General features: G+C 23.9%; 1 protein-coding gene across 1 annotated transcript in view; it reads left to right on the top strand.

The window, feature by feature from the left end:
* The first annotated feature begins 5,973 nt into the window (after positions 1-5,973).
* The window catches only part of LOC117177065, a 36,784-nt gene continuing 24,539 nt past the window's right edge, over positions 5,974-18,218 (top strand). The window contains exons 1-2 of the mRNA XM_033367543.1: positions 5,974-6,277; positions 9,167-9,320. Of these exons, the coding sequence (XP_033223434.1) occupies positions 6,023-6,277; positions 9,167-9,320 (409 nt within the window). The 5' untranslated portion in view covers positions 5,974-6,022. The remainder of the gene's footprint in view (positions 6,278-9,166; positions 9,321-18,218) is intronic.

Consider the following 18,218-nt stretch of genomic DNA (forward strand, 5'->3'; position numbering starts at 1 on the left):
TCTTTGGCAAATTATTGAAGTTTTTGTGAAATCTTTTTAACTATACGAAATTTTTGTGAAAGTCTTTACATCTTTGCGAAATATTTAAAATCTTTGGGAAATCATTAAAATGTTTAGCAATCTTTGAAATATTTTTGAAACGCTTGTGAAATTATTGAATTTGTGAAATAATTCATGCTTTTGTGAAATCTTTTAAATTTATCCAAAATCTTTGTGAAATCTTGTAAATAGATCCGAAATCTTTGCGAAATATTCGAAAACTTTACGAATTTTTAATTTCACTTTATCATCAAATTCATTTCTAAAAATTTTAAACATTGTTCAAATCTTTACTAAGTCTTTAAAATCTTTGTGAAAGCATTGGGAAATTCTGGAAATCTTTGCGAAATGACTGAAGTCTTTGTGAAATCTTTTTATAATATCCAAAAGCTTTGCTTAATATTTGAAATCTTTATGAAATCCACATAGAAAGTCATTGAAATATTTATGAAATATTTGATAATATACATGAAATTCTTCAAATCTTCGTGAAATGTTTTAAATCTTTGAGAAATCAATTAAATCATTGAGTTTTTTTTTAAGATTTGTAAAATTTTTGTAATCTTTGTGAAATCATTGGAAAATTATTTAGCTTTTAGTACAATATTTTTAATTTATTCGAAATGTTTGTAAAATTGTTGCAAAATATTTGAGATATTTACTAATATTTCTAAAAATGACTGAAATTTTTGTGAAATATTTGGAAAATCATTGAAGTCTTTGTCTATTATCTGTCTATTACCTGTCCATTTGGTTGAAAATTCAATCATTTTAATAAAAATGATATCTTTTAATTGAAAAGTGTACTACGATATTTGTGTTCCAGAATTCAACTCTTTTAGTTAAAAATTTCTCTCTTTGGTTGCAAATTTAATTATTTTGTTGAAAATTCTTTAATTTTGATTTTTTTAAAGTTTGTAAAAATATTTTTTTTGGAATGCTTTTAGTTAAAAATAATAACATTTTAATTCTTCTGGATTTTAAACGATTTAATTTCTTAAATTCGCTTTATTTATTTAACCAGGGAAATAACTGTGAATTTGTTGAATTCGGGAAAAATCGGAAAACGACATCAATTGAAATTGAAAAATAATTTTTTAATATTATAGAACGATTTTGAATCTCTGCAAAGTTAAGCAATTTACAGATTTTAATGTCAAAAATTTAGCTGCTACAAGTTGAAAGCTTTAGTAATTAAACAAATTTAAATGTATTGTAGAAACTAGGTTCAATTTTGATATAATTTCTAATTAAAACATTCAGTATCAAACGCTTTTATTATAATTTCAAATTTTCTACAAATGTTGTCTCAGTCAAAAATATTGAATTTTTTACCCATTCAATTTAATAGTTTGTACTTTAGAAAAGAATCAATTTTTCAATAGTTAGCAATGCTTGACTTTTTGAGAAATTGTAAATAAAGTATTTAAAACTTAACAATTTTCAAACGAATTAGCTAAAATCTCTAGAATTGTAGAAAACTAAACTTAGACTTTGAATGTTGCAGTATTAACTATAATTGTTCTAATTTATAATTTTTTTCAGACCAATACCTATATTATCGACCTCACTGTATCAGCTCACTGAATAATTTTTTGAACCTAAGAACTTTTTTTGTAAATAAAATATTGAGCTGAAACTTTGGAAAATGTATCAGAGTACAATAAAGTACGTTTAGGTACTGCATTTTGGTAGGAACTTCACCGAAAATTATTTCATCTTTTTTCTGAACCTCGACATTTTTGGAACGTTCGAACTTTTTTTATACATAAAAGATCGGTCTCAAACTTTGAAAAATACAAGAGCTGAAAGAAAACTACGTTAAAGTACAAAGCTTAATACTAAAAGATGTAAAAAAGAATATTTCAACAATCAATTCCATTTTCCAAACGGCGTCAGCCGGTAATGTTGTACACGAAAATACGAACTCTCTAGAGCCTCGTCTAGTAGCCGCCAGGTTTCGTATTTTCGTGTATAATGTTACCGGCTGATGCCGTTGGAAATAATTGATGAAATATATTTTTTAACATCTTTTATTATTAAGCTTTGTACTTTAACGTAGTTTTCTTTCGGTTCTTCCATTTCTTAAAGTTTGAGAGCGATATTTTATGTATAAAAAAAGTTCGAACGTTCAAAAAATGTCGAGGTTCAGAAAAAAGATAAAATAATTTCAGTGAAGTTCCTACCGAAATGCAGTACCTAAACGTCCTTTATTGTACTCTAATGCATTTCCCAAAGTTTCAGCTCGAGATTTTATTTACAAAAAAAGTTCTTAGGTTCAAAAAAACATTCAGTGAACTGATAAAGTGAGGTCGGCAATATAGGTATTTAGCTGTGTCACATGCCCGTTTAATTTTGACGCATTTAATAATTTAACAATTATTGATTGAGAAAAAATTCGAGTAAGTTGAGGTAAGATTTGCCAATTTTAAAAAGACTAAAACTTACTTTAAAACTGAAAAAGATTTCAACAAATTTTAAACAAAAAATATATTTTTGAGAATTTCAAATTAAAGGTTTCAAGATTTTAAAGAATTTTTACAGATTTTATACAATAAGAAAATTTCTTAACATTCCTGTGAAAATTTGTAATAACTTTTTATTTTGAAAAATTGATTTTAAGAGAATATTTTTAAACAATTAAAAAGACATTTTTAAAAGGAAAATGTAGCATTTCAACAATTGATATTACTCAAAAAAATAATTAATTTCAGGAGAAATTTAAATATTTTATTTTGGAAAATTAGTTTCAAGAATTTTATTTAAAAATTTGTTTTTGAATATTTCGAAGTTTCAAACAAATTAAAAATCGGTTGAGAATTTCCAGTTAAAATTTATTTGTTTTACTTATCATTAGATGTTAAAGGAAATTGTTTAAACAATTTATTTTATATAAATTTTCTGTTGAAATAGAGTTACAAAGTCGTGGTTTTTCCCTAATCTTCAACTTATTTTCAATTTATCAGTTAGATTGTGACAATAGTCAATTGATTATGACAAAGACAATTGTTCAAACAGTTTAATAATATTTTTAGTGATTTTCTCAGGATAATGCTGAAAAGGCGCAGTTTTTTTTCTGAAATTTTCCAATTTTGGCCCATTTTTAAATTAGAATAAAGTAATAATTAATTCAAGGTAAGAAGAATAATTGTTTTAATAATTTATTATTGTTTATAACTATATTTTTTTGAATGCTTAGCAATATTTTACTCTTCATTAAAAATGATCAATTACAAATCAAATATTATAAGCTAGACCATTTTAAATAGAATTATTTGAAATATAATGCCTTGAACGGTTTATATTTTAAATTGTTAAATTTAAACTTTTACCGCCATAATTTAGATTTTTCTGTGTTACAAATTTTTAATATGTTAATTAAATTATTAATTTTGACATATAAATAACAGTTAGACAATGATAAATTTAGAAGAAGTTTAAGTTAGTTTAAGAGACATTTACAATTTTTGAAAAGATCCAAGTATCATTTAAACTTCAAAAGATTCCCAAAAATGAAAAAATAAATGTAGATTTTTGCAGACTTCAAAATAATACTTTAAAGCTTTTTGAGGTTTTTTGAAGTTTTCAGGGAAAACAAAAAAAAAGTTCTTAAAATTGCTGCTAAAAGTTCAATAGATTTTTTATTTTGAAAAATAAATTTTGAAAAAATGTTGAAAACTATTGAAATAATAACGGATTTTGATCAATACATAACAATTAAACAATTATAAATCTTTAAAAGATTTGATTAAGTTTAAGATATAGTTACAAGTTTCAAAAAGATTAATACTTTTAATTAAAAAATGAAAAAGATTTCAAAATATTCGAACCAATTTGAAGATTTTGAACAGAAAATTTAGAAGCTTTTAGATGTTTTAAAACAAATTTTAAATAAAGTATTTAAAAATACTATAAAACAAAATATAAAATTGAGATTTTAAAAATTTTTAATTAAAATAATTTTTGGTTGAAATAGCAACTATTTCATGTTTCGTTGAGAATTCATCATTTCGGCCTGGAAATTAAATTTTTTGTAGAAAATTCAATTATTTGGTTGAAAATTACCTGTTTTGTAGAAATCCGAATTTTTTAGTTGAAAACTAATCTTTCTGCGGAGAGTTTAATTTTTGTTAAGATACACCTCTTTGACTGTAAATGTAACAATTTTTTGAAAATTAGTTTTTTTGGGCTGTTAAAAATTAATTTTTTATCCGAAAATTTTTTATGATTTTGAAATCTTTTAAAATCTTTAAAAAACCTAAAAATTTGTTTGCAAAATCTTCAAAAATCTGAATTTTTAAATGTTCCGAAAATCTGTTTAAATAATCTTTAAAAAAGAACGTTGTTAATAAAGATTCATTTAGAATTTTAAAGGATATCTTAAGAAATTTGTTGAAAATTTTTGAATAGCTTCAAAATTTTTTGTTCCAAATCTTCAAAAATTTATATTTTGTTTTAAATAAAATTATTTTTGTAGTTATTTAAAACTTTAAAATATCTCTTAAACTTGTTGGAATTTATTCTAAAATTTTGTAAACTTGTAAAAAAAGTCTTTAAAAACTTCTTTCGAATATTTTCTTACAATAATTTTTTAAAATAAAAAATCATTTAAAATATTTGAAGCAATCTTAACAACAAATTTATGTTAATTTGAAACCTTTTCAATTACTTGAGAAATTTAACAAATTTATTTCAAAATCTTGAAAAATCTACATTTTGTTTTAGGTTTTTTTTTACAATTTGTTATTATTTTTGAATTTTTAAGAACAGTTGTAAATATTTTTTAAAGTTTTTGGATTTTTTCCTAAAATGTTGAAAAAATTCAACAAAATTAAAAAATGACCTTAGAATATTCCAGATTCTTTTTCGATAATTTTGGAATTATTCGGTTCGAATAATTAATTATAAATAATTATTTGGTTCGAGATATTAAAAAATCTTTATTTTGTTTTAATAAATTATTTCTTTATTTATTGAAAACTTCTAAATATATTTTTAAATTATTGGATTTTTTTCTAAAATTTCGTAACATTACAGAATTAAACGTTTTTAAGAGAGTTTTTTTATCTTAAATCCTTTTCAATTAATATGAAATCCTTCTTAATATTCTTTTAAAATAAAGTATAGAAATTACAATATCATTAAAATTTTGGGGAGAAATCTTAAGCTTTTTTGTTTGAAACCTTCAAAAATCTATATTTTGTTTGAAAGAAAACTGTTTTACCTACTGGAAATAATTAATAAATTTTGTAATTTTGCCAAATTGAAAAATTTTGCTTTGTAATTTTCTACATTATTTTTGGAAATTTTAGTAAATTTTTTTTAATCTTTTGCTATTTTCTTTATATTAATTTAAAATGAAATTACTTATTATTCCTAGGAATCTTTGAATAAAATTGTCATTATTCTTAAACCTTCCAAATTATTAAAAAATTTCAATATTTTATTAGATTAGCTTCAAAAATTTAAAGTTTTTTAAAAGAATTTGGAAATTTTTGATTTCTTAAAAAAGTGTTCAAAATTTTTTAAATATCATTTGAAATGAGCTGAATACAATTTTTTGTTTGTCTAGAGACCTTCTAAATTATTTTAAACAGTTCAAAATTTTATTTTGAAGTTCGAACATCCACATTTTGTTAAAAGTTAAAAAAATGTATTATTTTAGAAATTTTCTAAAAACTTTTAAAGAGTTCTGAGTTTTCCTAAAATGTTGAACAACTCTGCGAAATTAAAAATACTTCCTTTAAATCTTTCAGATTTTTTTCTGCTAATTTAAAAAATCTTAAATAATTCGTATAAAATATAATTCCTGAGTTGGAAATTGCGATTTTCAAAATTCGATAAAATTTAAAAAAACAAACTAAAAGCACAATTTTTCGAGACTTTCGTTCGACCAATTTTCTCAATGTTAAAGTAACCTTAATCTGTCTTAAATGTGAATTTTACTTAGAATTTCTCTAAATAAAAAGTAGAATTCTTTAAAATGGAAAGAGGCAATTCCTCCTATTGGGAAAATATTTCAATTCTGCAAAGGAATGATGAGAAACTGACCAATTTTTGGTTAAAGTTAAACTATCAATTTTATTCGTCGATGATTTTTATCCGCATAGTTCTAACGATTTTTGTACGAATTGGATTTATTTTTATCCATATCGGAATGGTTCCAGTAACAAATGTTAATTTGATTCTTCAACAAAATATTATCGATTTTTCCTGGACCACCTTTGTCTACTTTCTGGTATGAAATTAAAAATAATAAATCAGTTTTAAGTTAGTATTTTTAATTATTTGAATTAGAATCCACTATTTTAGTTTAATTCATCTTGATAAACGTATATAAATAAAAATGAACCCAGTTTTGGGACCACTAAAACATCCCGAAAAATAAAATTCTCAACATTTTAAAATCCTTATATTAAAAAAATAATTAAATTATAACGATTAAAATTATATTAAAATAAAAAATAAAAATTAATAATACTTATAAAAGAACATAGTTTTATTAATTAAATTTGCGAATTGTGTATCGGGAATTTTATTATTCGATAATTTTCTTATTCGGGAATTTTTCCATTCAGGAATTTTATAATTTTGGAATTTTACAGTGTCAGGAATAAGAAAAGAAAATGGACGAATGAAAAGTTTCGAAAATAAAAATACAGAACACTGTAAAATCCCCGAATTGGTAAATTCGCCAATAACTAAATTCTTGAAAATTCAAATTTCCGAAAAAATTGCCCATTTGCAAAATTCCCGAATAATAAAGTTCCTATTATACAAAAAATTCCCCAATTCGGCAGAATTGTGCACTTCCGACAGAAAATTGCCGAATTTTTAAATTCCGAAATAGAAAATTCCCGAATTTGAACAATTAGAATTTCTTTCCATAAATATCGTTTATTTAATAAAATACAATAAGGAAATATTAATATAAAAAAATAATTTATTTTTTTATGTTTGAAAGTTCTAAATTTCTGTTTGAATTTAAAATAATAATTGAAAGAAATATATTTCTAGAGGACATTTAAAAAATATTGTCATTTCAAATTCAAAAAATAATTTAAAAACCTTAAAAATTCAAAATATTTTGCATTTAAAAATATTTTTGTTTTATTTTTAACAAATAAATAGGATGTATTTTATTATTCAGGAATTTAAAATTCGATAATATTATAAACTTCACGGGGTTTTTATTATTCGGCAATTTTATTATACAGGAGTTTTTCAATTCGGGAATTCGACAGTGTGGTGAATTTTATTTTTCGGGACTTCTCAACCATCTAAGTGAAATTCCAAACAGAAAATACCCGAATAATAAAATTTTGGAATTGAAAAATTTCAGAACAATAACATTCCCGCACAATTTATAATATTCCCGAATCAAATATTTTGTATAAAATATATTATTTTTAATGTTTGATGTTTCTAAACTCATTGTTTGAATTTAAAATAAAAATAATTTTAGCAAAAAGTTATTTCTAGAATAAATTTCTTTCACAGTAATTGTTATTTCAAATTCAAACGATATTTTAGAAACTTTAAAGAATCAAAATATTTTGTTTATAAAATTGTTTGATTGTATTTTTAAAATTGAACTAACATTTATCACAAAATTTTTTAATTGTTTATAGTCGGGAATTTGCCAGTTCAGATATTTTATAATTTTTTCCACTTTTTGTTCAAAATGTTCAAATTCAGTATTTTTATAAACTGTCCGAGATTTTATGAATTCGATAATATTATACACGGTTAGGGAACTTTGTTTTTGTGGAATTTTTTAATTATGAAATTTTAATATTCGGTCTTTTTATAACTCTGATATTTTATTTAAGGGGAATTTTAGTATTGAAAAATTTTGTTAATCAGGAATTTTACAGTGGCAGTGGTCGTGAATTTTATTTTTCGGGATTTACTAGTCGCCCCAATAAAATTCCAGGCAGAAAATTGCTGAATTATAAAATTTCCGAATGTAAACAATCAAAATTTTTTTATCGATTACAAAATTTCTTATATGTAATTCAATTTTAATTGTAATAATTGAATTAATTTTATAAATAAAGAAATATAATTGTTGAAATTCGTTAATTTTATAATTCAGGAATTTTCTAGTTCGGATATTTGATGATTTTGTCCATTTTTTTGGGGGAATTTTCCAATTCAGTAGAGACAATTAAAATGTTTTTTATCGAGTGCAACATTGGTTAAATGTAATTTAACGCTAGTTGGCATAACTTAGTTAATTTTATAAATAAAGGAATCTAATTGTTTAAATTCGTTAATTTTATAAATCAGGAATTTTCTAGTTCGGATATTTTATGATTCTGCATTTTTCTGCCGGAAATTTGATTTTTCGGGACTTTTTAACCGTCTCAATGAAATTAAAAACAGAAAACACCCGAAAAACAAGATTGTGGAATTGAAAAATTCCCGAACAATAAAATTCCCGTACAGTTTATAATATTACCGAATCAAATATTTTTATAAAATATTATTTTTTATGTTTAAAAATGTTTAAATTATTGTTTTGAATTTAAAATAAAAATAATTTTAATCAGATATATTTTTAGACTAAATTTGTAAAAATGTATTGTTACATGAAATTCAAACAATATTTTAGAAACTTAAAACATTCAAAATAATTTGTTATACAAATCTTTGATTTTATTTTTTTTTAAATGACGAAAATTGATCACAAAATATTTTCATTGTTTATACTCGGGAATTTGTTAGTTGGTAAATTTTATAATTTTCCCTATTTTTTGTTGGGAATTTTAAAACTCGGTATCATTATGAATCTCGGAAATTTGATCAGCTTGATAATATTATAAACGATCAGGGAACTTTATTATTCCGGAATTTTTTAATTCGGAAATTTTAGTATTGACAATTTTTATTATTCTGTAAGTGTACTGTGCCGTGAATTTGATTTCTTTTGTGATTTTTCAGACACAATAAAGTTTCAGGCAGTAAATTGCCGAATTATAAAATTCCAGATTAATCTTTCATTTTAATTGTAATAATTTAATTAATTTTATAAATAAAGAAATATAATTTGTTAGGTTCTGTTCTATACTAATCTTTCGTTTTTAAACAATAATAATAAATATTATTATTTTTATAATTATAGTTGGGATTTCTATTTAGCTACTCAGGTGATAGTAATAATGCTTTAATTGGAGGTGAACATTGGATTGGAGAATCCAATATTAACAAAACAGAGGAATTGATTGGTTGGCAAGTAGTCTCCATAACTTCTGCAATTTACACTTCCGGAGTCATTGGTATTTTTTATTAATATATTTGAAAAATTATTTTAAATATTTTTCTCGCTAAAAACTTCAATTCTAAATTATAGATAATAGTTATATAAAAATTACATGGATATTATGTAAAAGCTGCATAAGAGTTACGTAAAGGTTATAAAAATGTTATATAAAATTTATGTTACAGGTATATTTCTTTTATTTTTAATAAACTTTTTTTAAATTATTATATTTCAAACTTATTTTGATATAGGAAACGTAACAGTTATGTGAGGGTTATATAACAGTTATGTCTCAACTACGTAAATTATTTACTAGAAAAATCATAGAAATTGTACTCTAAAACAAAAATCATTATATTTTGAAGAAGATTTTGTATCCTTTAAAAATTTTCGGATTATGTTAGTCTTTTCAACCGGAAATTGCAATTAATTATTTAAAAAATTATTATATTTCAAAGCAGATTTACAACTCTGCATCATTTTAGGTAATGCTAGCATATTACATATAAAATTTTTATTTTAAAACAAAAATCATTATTATTGACATTTTTTTAATTTAAATAAGATTCACAATTTTGGTCAATTTTAGGATTATTTTTGTCTTTTTTGCTGGAAATTGGAATTTTCAATTAAAAAAAAGTAAAAAATTTAATATTTTTTTTTCATAGAAAATTAATATTTTCCATTCTTGTTTATGTTATCATTTTACACCAAAAATTTGGTATTTAAAAAAAAATATTCATAATAAGAACGAGATTTAGAAATTTCCAGAATTTTTGATTATGTTATTTTTGGCCAGAAATTGGCAGTTTAATTTTTTTTTAACTTTCAAAGAAGATTTTAAACTTTCAACCATCTTAGGTTATGTTCGAATTTTACAAAAAATTTATTCACAACTTTTTACAATGTTCTGTGCATATTAGCGTTTAATACCTAAAAGTGGCATTTTCATACCAAAGAGCATTATAATTTAAACAAGATTTATAATTTTAATTTTTAAGCATTCTAAGCATTTTAGGTTACGTTAGCACTTTACATAAAAACTTGTCACTTGGAAACAAAAAACAGCATAATTTGTACAAGATTTAGAATGCTTTAAAATGTTTTGATGAAGTTAGTATTTTTTTCTTTGGAAATTGGCATTTTGATTGATTTTTTAACATTTGAAAGAAGATTTACAAGCGTGAACTATTTCAGGTTATGTTAGCTTTTTACATAAAAAATTAGTATTTTAAAACCAAATTTATTATAATTTGAACAAGATTTAGAGTCTTTTAAATCCTTGGACTGTGTGTTTCGTTGAAAATTTGAATTTTTATCGTAAAAAAATTAGATTTCAAAGAAAATTTGCAGCTTGGAAACATGTCAGGTTCTGATAGCATTTTACACCCAAAAATTGGCATTTTGGAACAAAAATCATAATAATATCAATAAAATATAAAATCTTCCGATAGTTTTGGATTATGTTAGTATTTTTCGTCAGAAATCGGCACTTTTATTTGAAAAAATACACATTATAAAGAAATTTCACATCTTTGAATAATTTTAGGTTATGTTATCATTTAAAACAAAAATTAGTACTTTGAATAAAAATAATTATAATATGAACAAGATTCAGAATCTTTGAACGATTATGATATTTTTTAAGAACATTGGCATTTTTAATTTCTTTAAGTAAATTTAAAGAATATTTATAACTTAAAAAATTTTCCGGTTAACTTAGAATTTTAAACAAAAAATTGGTGTTTTAAAACAAAACAATTAAAATTTAAGCGAAATTTATAACTTTTAACCAAATTTTAAATTATGTTAGTTTCTTTCGTCGGAAATTGGTAATTTTAATGACAAAAAATTCAAAGAAATTTGACAACATTACATATTGTTAGGTTACGTGAGCGTTTTTCATAAAAAATCCGTTATTTTAAAACATAAATCATTATAGTTTGAACAATATTTGCTATTTATAACAATGTACTGTTTTATTATGTTAAAAAGACCTGGTCAACCTCGATCATAACATAAAAAAATTAAAATTATTATTATTAATTTATATACAAAAACCTTAAAAGAAGATTCAAACGTTGTTCAACAATTTACGTCTTCTTGTAGTCTTTGACCGGAAGTCAAACATTTTAAACGAAATCATTATATTTTAAGTTAGCGTTTTTCTCTATTGTTATTTTGAAACAAAAATCAATACTATTTGAAAAAGATTTGCAGTTTTGGAATAGTTTCCGGATTTATTGATAATTTTTACAGAAAATAGGTTATCTTTTAATAACAAAAATCATTCAATTTAAATTTAATTAGTTTCTTTGGTAACAAAATTTAAAGGCTTGAACAATTTTGTTAGTGTTTTTGTGGAAAATTGAAAATTTTAATTGAAAAATAATAGTTCCCATAGAAGATTCATAACTTTTGAACGAATATAGGTTACGTTAGGACTTTACAGAGAAAATGGGTATTTTTGAAAAACATAATTACAATTGATCAAAAAAATTTTAATTCATCAAATTTTTGGATTAGGCTAGTATTTTCGTCGGAAATTGATATTTTTAGTGAACAATTATATTTAAAAGAAGATTTACATCTTTCTAACAATTTTAGGTTATATAGGTATCTTATTTTGGAACTTGGTATTTTTAGTTAAAAGCGATTTTAAAAAGAATTTATTTTGTTTGTTTTTGTTAAAAATTCGTATTTTTAATTATAAATAAATAACCAGATTATTCAAATTAGCATTAATAATTTCGAATATCTGTACAATATTTTCTCAATTTTTATACCAGCAAACGGTACCTTTTATTAGAAAATTATTGGATTTTTAAGAAAGTAAGAAATTTCTGAACAATTTTTGGTCCTTTTTTCATCTTGTTAATATCGTTTATTTTAAAGAAAAAACACATACAATTTGTTGTCATTTTATGTTTTTCTTTTGATCTAAAATTGGTGTTAAAAGAAATGATTAAAATTAAATTTACAATATTTTAACACATTATTTATTCAAAATTTTTAAGTATTCAATTAATCAATAATATAAAATTGTCATAAATATTTTTAACTCCTTTAAGGCAAAAATAGTTTGAAATGAAAAATTAAACTGAAAAATTTGAACAACTTTTGATAATAATTATAATAATAAAATAAGAACTGCGAAACACGAAAGTGTTGCATTAATGATAATTTTATATTTAAATGCTAAAATTAAGACAAAAAATAGTTTTTGCTTTTTAGTAACTATTATATGATAATATGAAATTATTAGCGATCATAATAACCTAATGTCCCTGATATACTGCAATCCGTTTCACACCTGAGTTGAAAAAAAGTCCTCTTGCAGACTGAGATAAAATTTTATCAAAAAGCTTTTCAGTACTTCATAAAATACTTATATTTAATTTTTCTATTTTAATCGAATTAGCTACACGTATTTATAAATTGTTTTCTAGATGCTAATAAAAGAAATTTATTAATTTGCATGTGACACTTATCCGATTCCTACCTTATCGACATTTTTTTATGACATTACCATTTCCAGGCGAGGTGAGATAATCAAAATAAAAGATTGGGCACATACATAAAGAAAATGTATTATGGAACATTTACGTGCTAATAAATTTCTTAAATAAAAACAAAAAATTTTAAGTTATCTAAAATTTAAAAAATGGATCTTTTTGGAGCAGTAGAAAATGTTTAGTATATAAACGTTCCTTAGTTCCGTTTCATTTTTACCACAAACTTTCAACTTGATATCTCGTTTTATGTGGAATTCACATGAGCCACCAGGATGTCGGTAAGGTAGGAATTGGATAAAGTGTCACAAGCTTATAAATAAATTATTATTCTTAGCAACTAGATAATAATTTTTAAAAACGTGTCAATAATCTTAATGGAATCAAATATATTTATTTTGTGTAGTACTGAAAATCTTCTTGATAAAACTTTCTTCCAGCCAGTAAAAGGGCTTTATATTATACTTAGTTGCAGAGCGGATAAAAGTAACTCAGGGGTTTGAAGTTGTTATGTCTAGTAATTTCATATATTATATAACAGTTACCAGAAAACAAACATTTTTTTCTCTCACAAATTGTTGAAATTAAAATATAAAATTATTTTTATTATTTAATTCTTTATTCAATTGATTTAATTATTATAATAATTATCAACTAAAGTTTAAAAAAATTTTCAAGATTTAATTTTTCATCTCAAATTATTTTTGTTTAAAATAACTTCAAAATACTAATTATCATTTTCTATGACTAATTAATTCATTTAGAGCTGAAAAATTTTAATAAATATTTTGCTCAAATATTGTACATATTTTTCGAAAGCTAATGATTTTTTTTATAATGCTTGCATACGAAAAACATAAATAAGTATTTTTAAATAAAATACTGATTTCTGGAATAACAAAAAAATACTCAGATAGCATGATGAACATTTTTTGCAAATTGTAAATCCTCTTTTAAATTAATTGATGTAGGTTTAAAAAAAAGCGATTTCTGATTTTTCTGATGAAAACCATTAACATAACCTTAAATTGTTCTAAATTTGACATCTATATGTATATTTCCCATGAAAACTGTTAACTCAACCTACAGTTCTACAAAAAATGTTATTCTTTTTCAAATAAGTTTTTATAAAAAATAGTAATGTCTGCAAAAAGATTATATATATATCTAACTCTAAGGTCCCTTTCTTCGTGGACGGTCCAAATTATTGACTGATTAATTTTTTCTGTAAAAACCTGAATATAAATTGGTTTCAATTATGTTACATAAATTGATTATTTGAATTAAGTTTAAGTAATTAGATATTGGCTATTATTTTTGAAATAAAACTTATTTTTTGTTCATAATATCTCCATTACAATAATTTTTTCCAATGTTTGTGATGTTGAAAAATGAGTATCTGAATTCAATTTTCAAAATTGTATGTAAATACATTTCAATGTAAATAATTATAAAATTATTTTTATGTTCTTTACTCATTAATTAATTCTAATTTGATTCTGCTGAAATTTATATTTTCTAGAATTAGTTAGTAGCTCATAAATAATTAAATTTAAACGAAGACAAGTTCAAATTTAAAAAATGTTAAAAGTGAAAATTATTTGAATGTTTTAATGAAAATAATTGTTTATAGCTTAAGAATTATTTTGATTTTCAATAAAAAATAATGGTTCAATGTTTTTTTTTGTTTTAAAATGATTATATATTTATTAAATAATTCTGTTAAAACATAAATTTTCTGGAATTATTTCAAAAGAAATAAAAATATTTAGAAATTAAAATTTTAAAAATATATGTAAATAATTATATAATTAAATAATTTTTTAAATCGAGTAACATAAATTGATTATTTACTTTTAGATTATGGAATTCAATATTAGCTATTACTTGTACAATAAAAGTTTATTTTTTCTTTAGAATACCTCTATTACAAATATGTCATTTTCCGGATGCTTGTGAGATGAAATGAGTGTCGGAATTCAATTTTCAAAATTATAAACAAATAATTTTAATTTTTTCAAAATTAATTTTAAAGGTTATTAATACATTAAATATATAGAAATGTTATTCCAAATTTAAAGAAAATATAATGTAAGAATTATTAGAACGATTCAATGAGAGTGATTGTTTAATGCTTTTTATATGTTGACCTTATTAACTAACTGTTAATTGATTCTATTAAAGCTTATGATTTCTGGAATTAATTTTAAATTTCGTTAATAAATAAAATTTTTAGAGATGAAAGTTGAAATGTTGAAAAAGATATTAAGTACAAATTATTTGACTTCTTTAGTGAAAATTATAGTTAAATTCGTCTTATATTGTAAAATTATGAATTAATTATTAGATGAATAATTTATTACAAAATATTAAATCAAATAAAGATTAAAATTTAGTTTCTAATACAATATAATTTGCATACTAACAGTTTATTTATATTAAAACACCCCTTTTTCAATTACATATTTTTTCAAATGATTCTGATGTTGTGAAATCGCCCGTTCAGAAATTTCCCCATCTTTAACTATTTAAAGTTGGGTTCTGATGGGGCCTCTATGAGAATATCTAGTCTAGAAAAAACTGATGGGTGCCCTGTCAGGTTCGAGTAAAGAATTCCATGCTTCGTATATTGGTATGGCAAATCTATTTGTATCTAATGGGGCACCGATCCTAAAACCTTATATTGCCTAAACTATAATTTTGAGGATTTTGAAGGATTCAGTATGCCGAAATAATGTTTTAATGAGTATTTAAACTCGTTATTCTCGAAAACTTGATTTAGGGCACTAATGAATAAATGTTTGGAAAAAATTACATTTAAGGCCATGTGATGAGTATAACAACTGATCAAGTCAGCCCTAAGATCAATATTTTTTCACCCATCTTGAAAAATAAAAGTTTAAATAACGCGGACATTTTTTTTTCAGGAAATGTGAATAAATATTAAAGGATCGTTTGTCGCCTTGCAAAGAGTTGGAGGAAGAAAAAAGTTTATTTTTTCAAATAATGACTTTTAACTTTCTCTGACGGTAATCATGCAATCTGTTTTACCCACAGACCCCTAGAAGTTCGAAGTTGTCTACTCGCTGCGCTAGTGCTGCTTTGACACATCTGATACCAGACTGATACGTATGTCAGACCAAATATGTTTATTTGTATTTCAAATGCAAACATTAGTTTTTACATTATTTGTGAATAATTTTCGTGAGCTATTTTTGTTGTTTTTCCCCACTTTGATCAATATAAACCTCATAACTAGCCCATTGACAACATTGCAAATTGCTTGCAGGGTTTGACGACAGCACGGTCGGTAGGTCTCCAAAATAGTAATTAAGAAAACAAACTTTTTTCACTATTCTAATTAGTTAGGACCAGAGACATATTCTTGCATGCCTTCTATTTATCGTGCCAAAATTTTAACACCATATCTCATTCCGTGTGGACGTAAGTTGGGAAAGAAAACTTCCACCGGTATTTTCTTCAAAAAAAAATTTTTCTCAAAATTTCCAGCGGAACAAAGCAAAGACATGGACTTTATTACCTCCTCTTTCATTTCCCAAACTCTCAGAGCGATACCACATTTCGTTTAGACGTAAGTTGGGAAAGAAAAATTGAAGACCAAGTTTGGTCACGTGACCCTCTCGTCACAGGGCCTTAAGGTAAACCTTAAACGTTTTAAAATGGTCTGAAGCACCTAAAAATTAAACCTTACATGAAAGTTAAAAAATTTTTGTTACAAAAAATCGTTAATTAAAAAAGTTGTAAAGTAGTTTACAATGAGAAAAAACAAAACATTATACGAAGAAAAATTTCAGTAGATTAAACTAATATACTTGGGGCCATGTGACGAAAGGGTCAAATAACCAAACCTGGTTCTCAATTTTTCTTTTCCAACTTACGTTTAAACGAAATTGCGGATCACTGAAATTTGGCGCGCTAAATTGAGGACACGAAGGAATGTGTCTCAGGTCCTAACTAATTAGAATTATTAAAAAAGTTTTTTTTATAAGAGAAATGCCGACTGTGCTATAGAACACTGCAAAGAATTTTCAATTTTGTCAATGGGCTAGCTATGAGGTTTATATTAATCCAAGTGGGGCAAAAAAACCAAAAATGGTCACAAACATTATACAAAAATAATGCAACAATTAATGTTTGCACTTTAAATGAGAATAAACAATTTACATAATTAGATAGTACGTGTCTGACATACGTATCAGCTGTTTCAGAGCAGCACTAGCGCATCGAGTAGACACTAGAAAAAATTGAGACACATATGTTTTTATTGCTTAAGATCTTCTCTTTCCGACGGTGCCAATGAAATACCTCAAAAAATTTACTTAGTATCCCAAAATGCAGTTTAAACAAAAAAAAAAACGTGATTTTTCGTGCCTATTTTTTTTGTGAACGATTTTCCAAAGCTTTTCGAGTCTGTAATTAACCTGGAATCTCACTAACCGGTGGAATAAATGTCTAAACTTTGAGAATCCATGGTTCAAAGATCGATTTTTCGTTTTAGTATTTTCAAAATGGCGTCTTAATGGCAAAATTTTTGTGAAAACATTCATGAATTTTTTTACAATAAACGATGCGCTTTTCGGAAAAATCATCAAGAATAAAAAGTTCTTGTAATCATTTTGCTCAAAACGCTCCGGAAAAATTCAGGCGTATTCCTCGGCTGATTACAAGAACTTTTTATTTCTGACAAATTTTCCGAAAAGCGCATAGTTTTTCAATAAAAAATTTGCATAGTTCTAAGCATCGTGTAAGAGTAAAATGATTCACGAATATCTATCGTCCGTCTGCCACAAACAAAGTTTACGTTGCCCAACTATCACCAACGTGGAGGTCGACGAATATCGATAGACTCTTTTTTTTCAAGGGATTTTATATATTTTTTTTACATTTTTTAATTTTTTTTTATGGAGAATTTTTTTCATTTCAGATTTCAATCCGTTGAAATCATTTTGATCCTGTTGTTTCAGAATGTAATTTTGAGAAACAATGTAAGCAGCAATCCATGTAGCAATCAATGCAAAATCTAGTAGTCCTCTGGCGACATTGTTCATTATTACTTAATGCTCTTGTTCGTGATTCGTATCTGTGAGTTTCGAAATCACCTAGTTTTGGTTGCGACAAATATTTCCTGCTGATTTCTTTACAGAAATCTTTCGTTTTCAATTTAGCTATATTATTCTTGTTGCAAATTTTCCAAATTACGGTAGCATTTGTAATTGATGATTCTATTTTTCGTTAAAAAAATGTTAAAAGTCCATTTCTTTGAAGTAATAGATGGAGAAGCGATCATGACTTACTTTGTACGATCCTCGCGGATCATTTTTTGCAAATTCATGCTTTTCTTTCACTCTGTCTTTACGGACAGTTCCTGTTGATCGTAAACC

This window comes from Belonocnema kinseyi, chromosome 1, assembly GCF_010883055.1.
Source record: "Belonocnema kinseyi isolate 2016_QV_RU_SX_M_011 chromosome 1, B_treatae_v1, whole genome shotgun sequence".
Lineage (NCBI taxonomy): Eukaryota > Metazoa > Arthropoda > Insecta > Hymenoptera > Cynipidae > Belonocnema > Belonocnema kinseyi.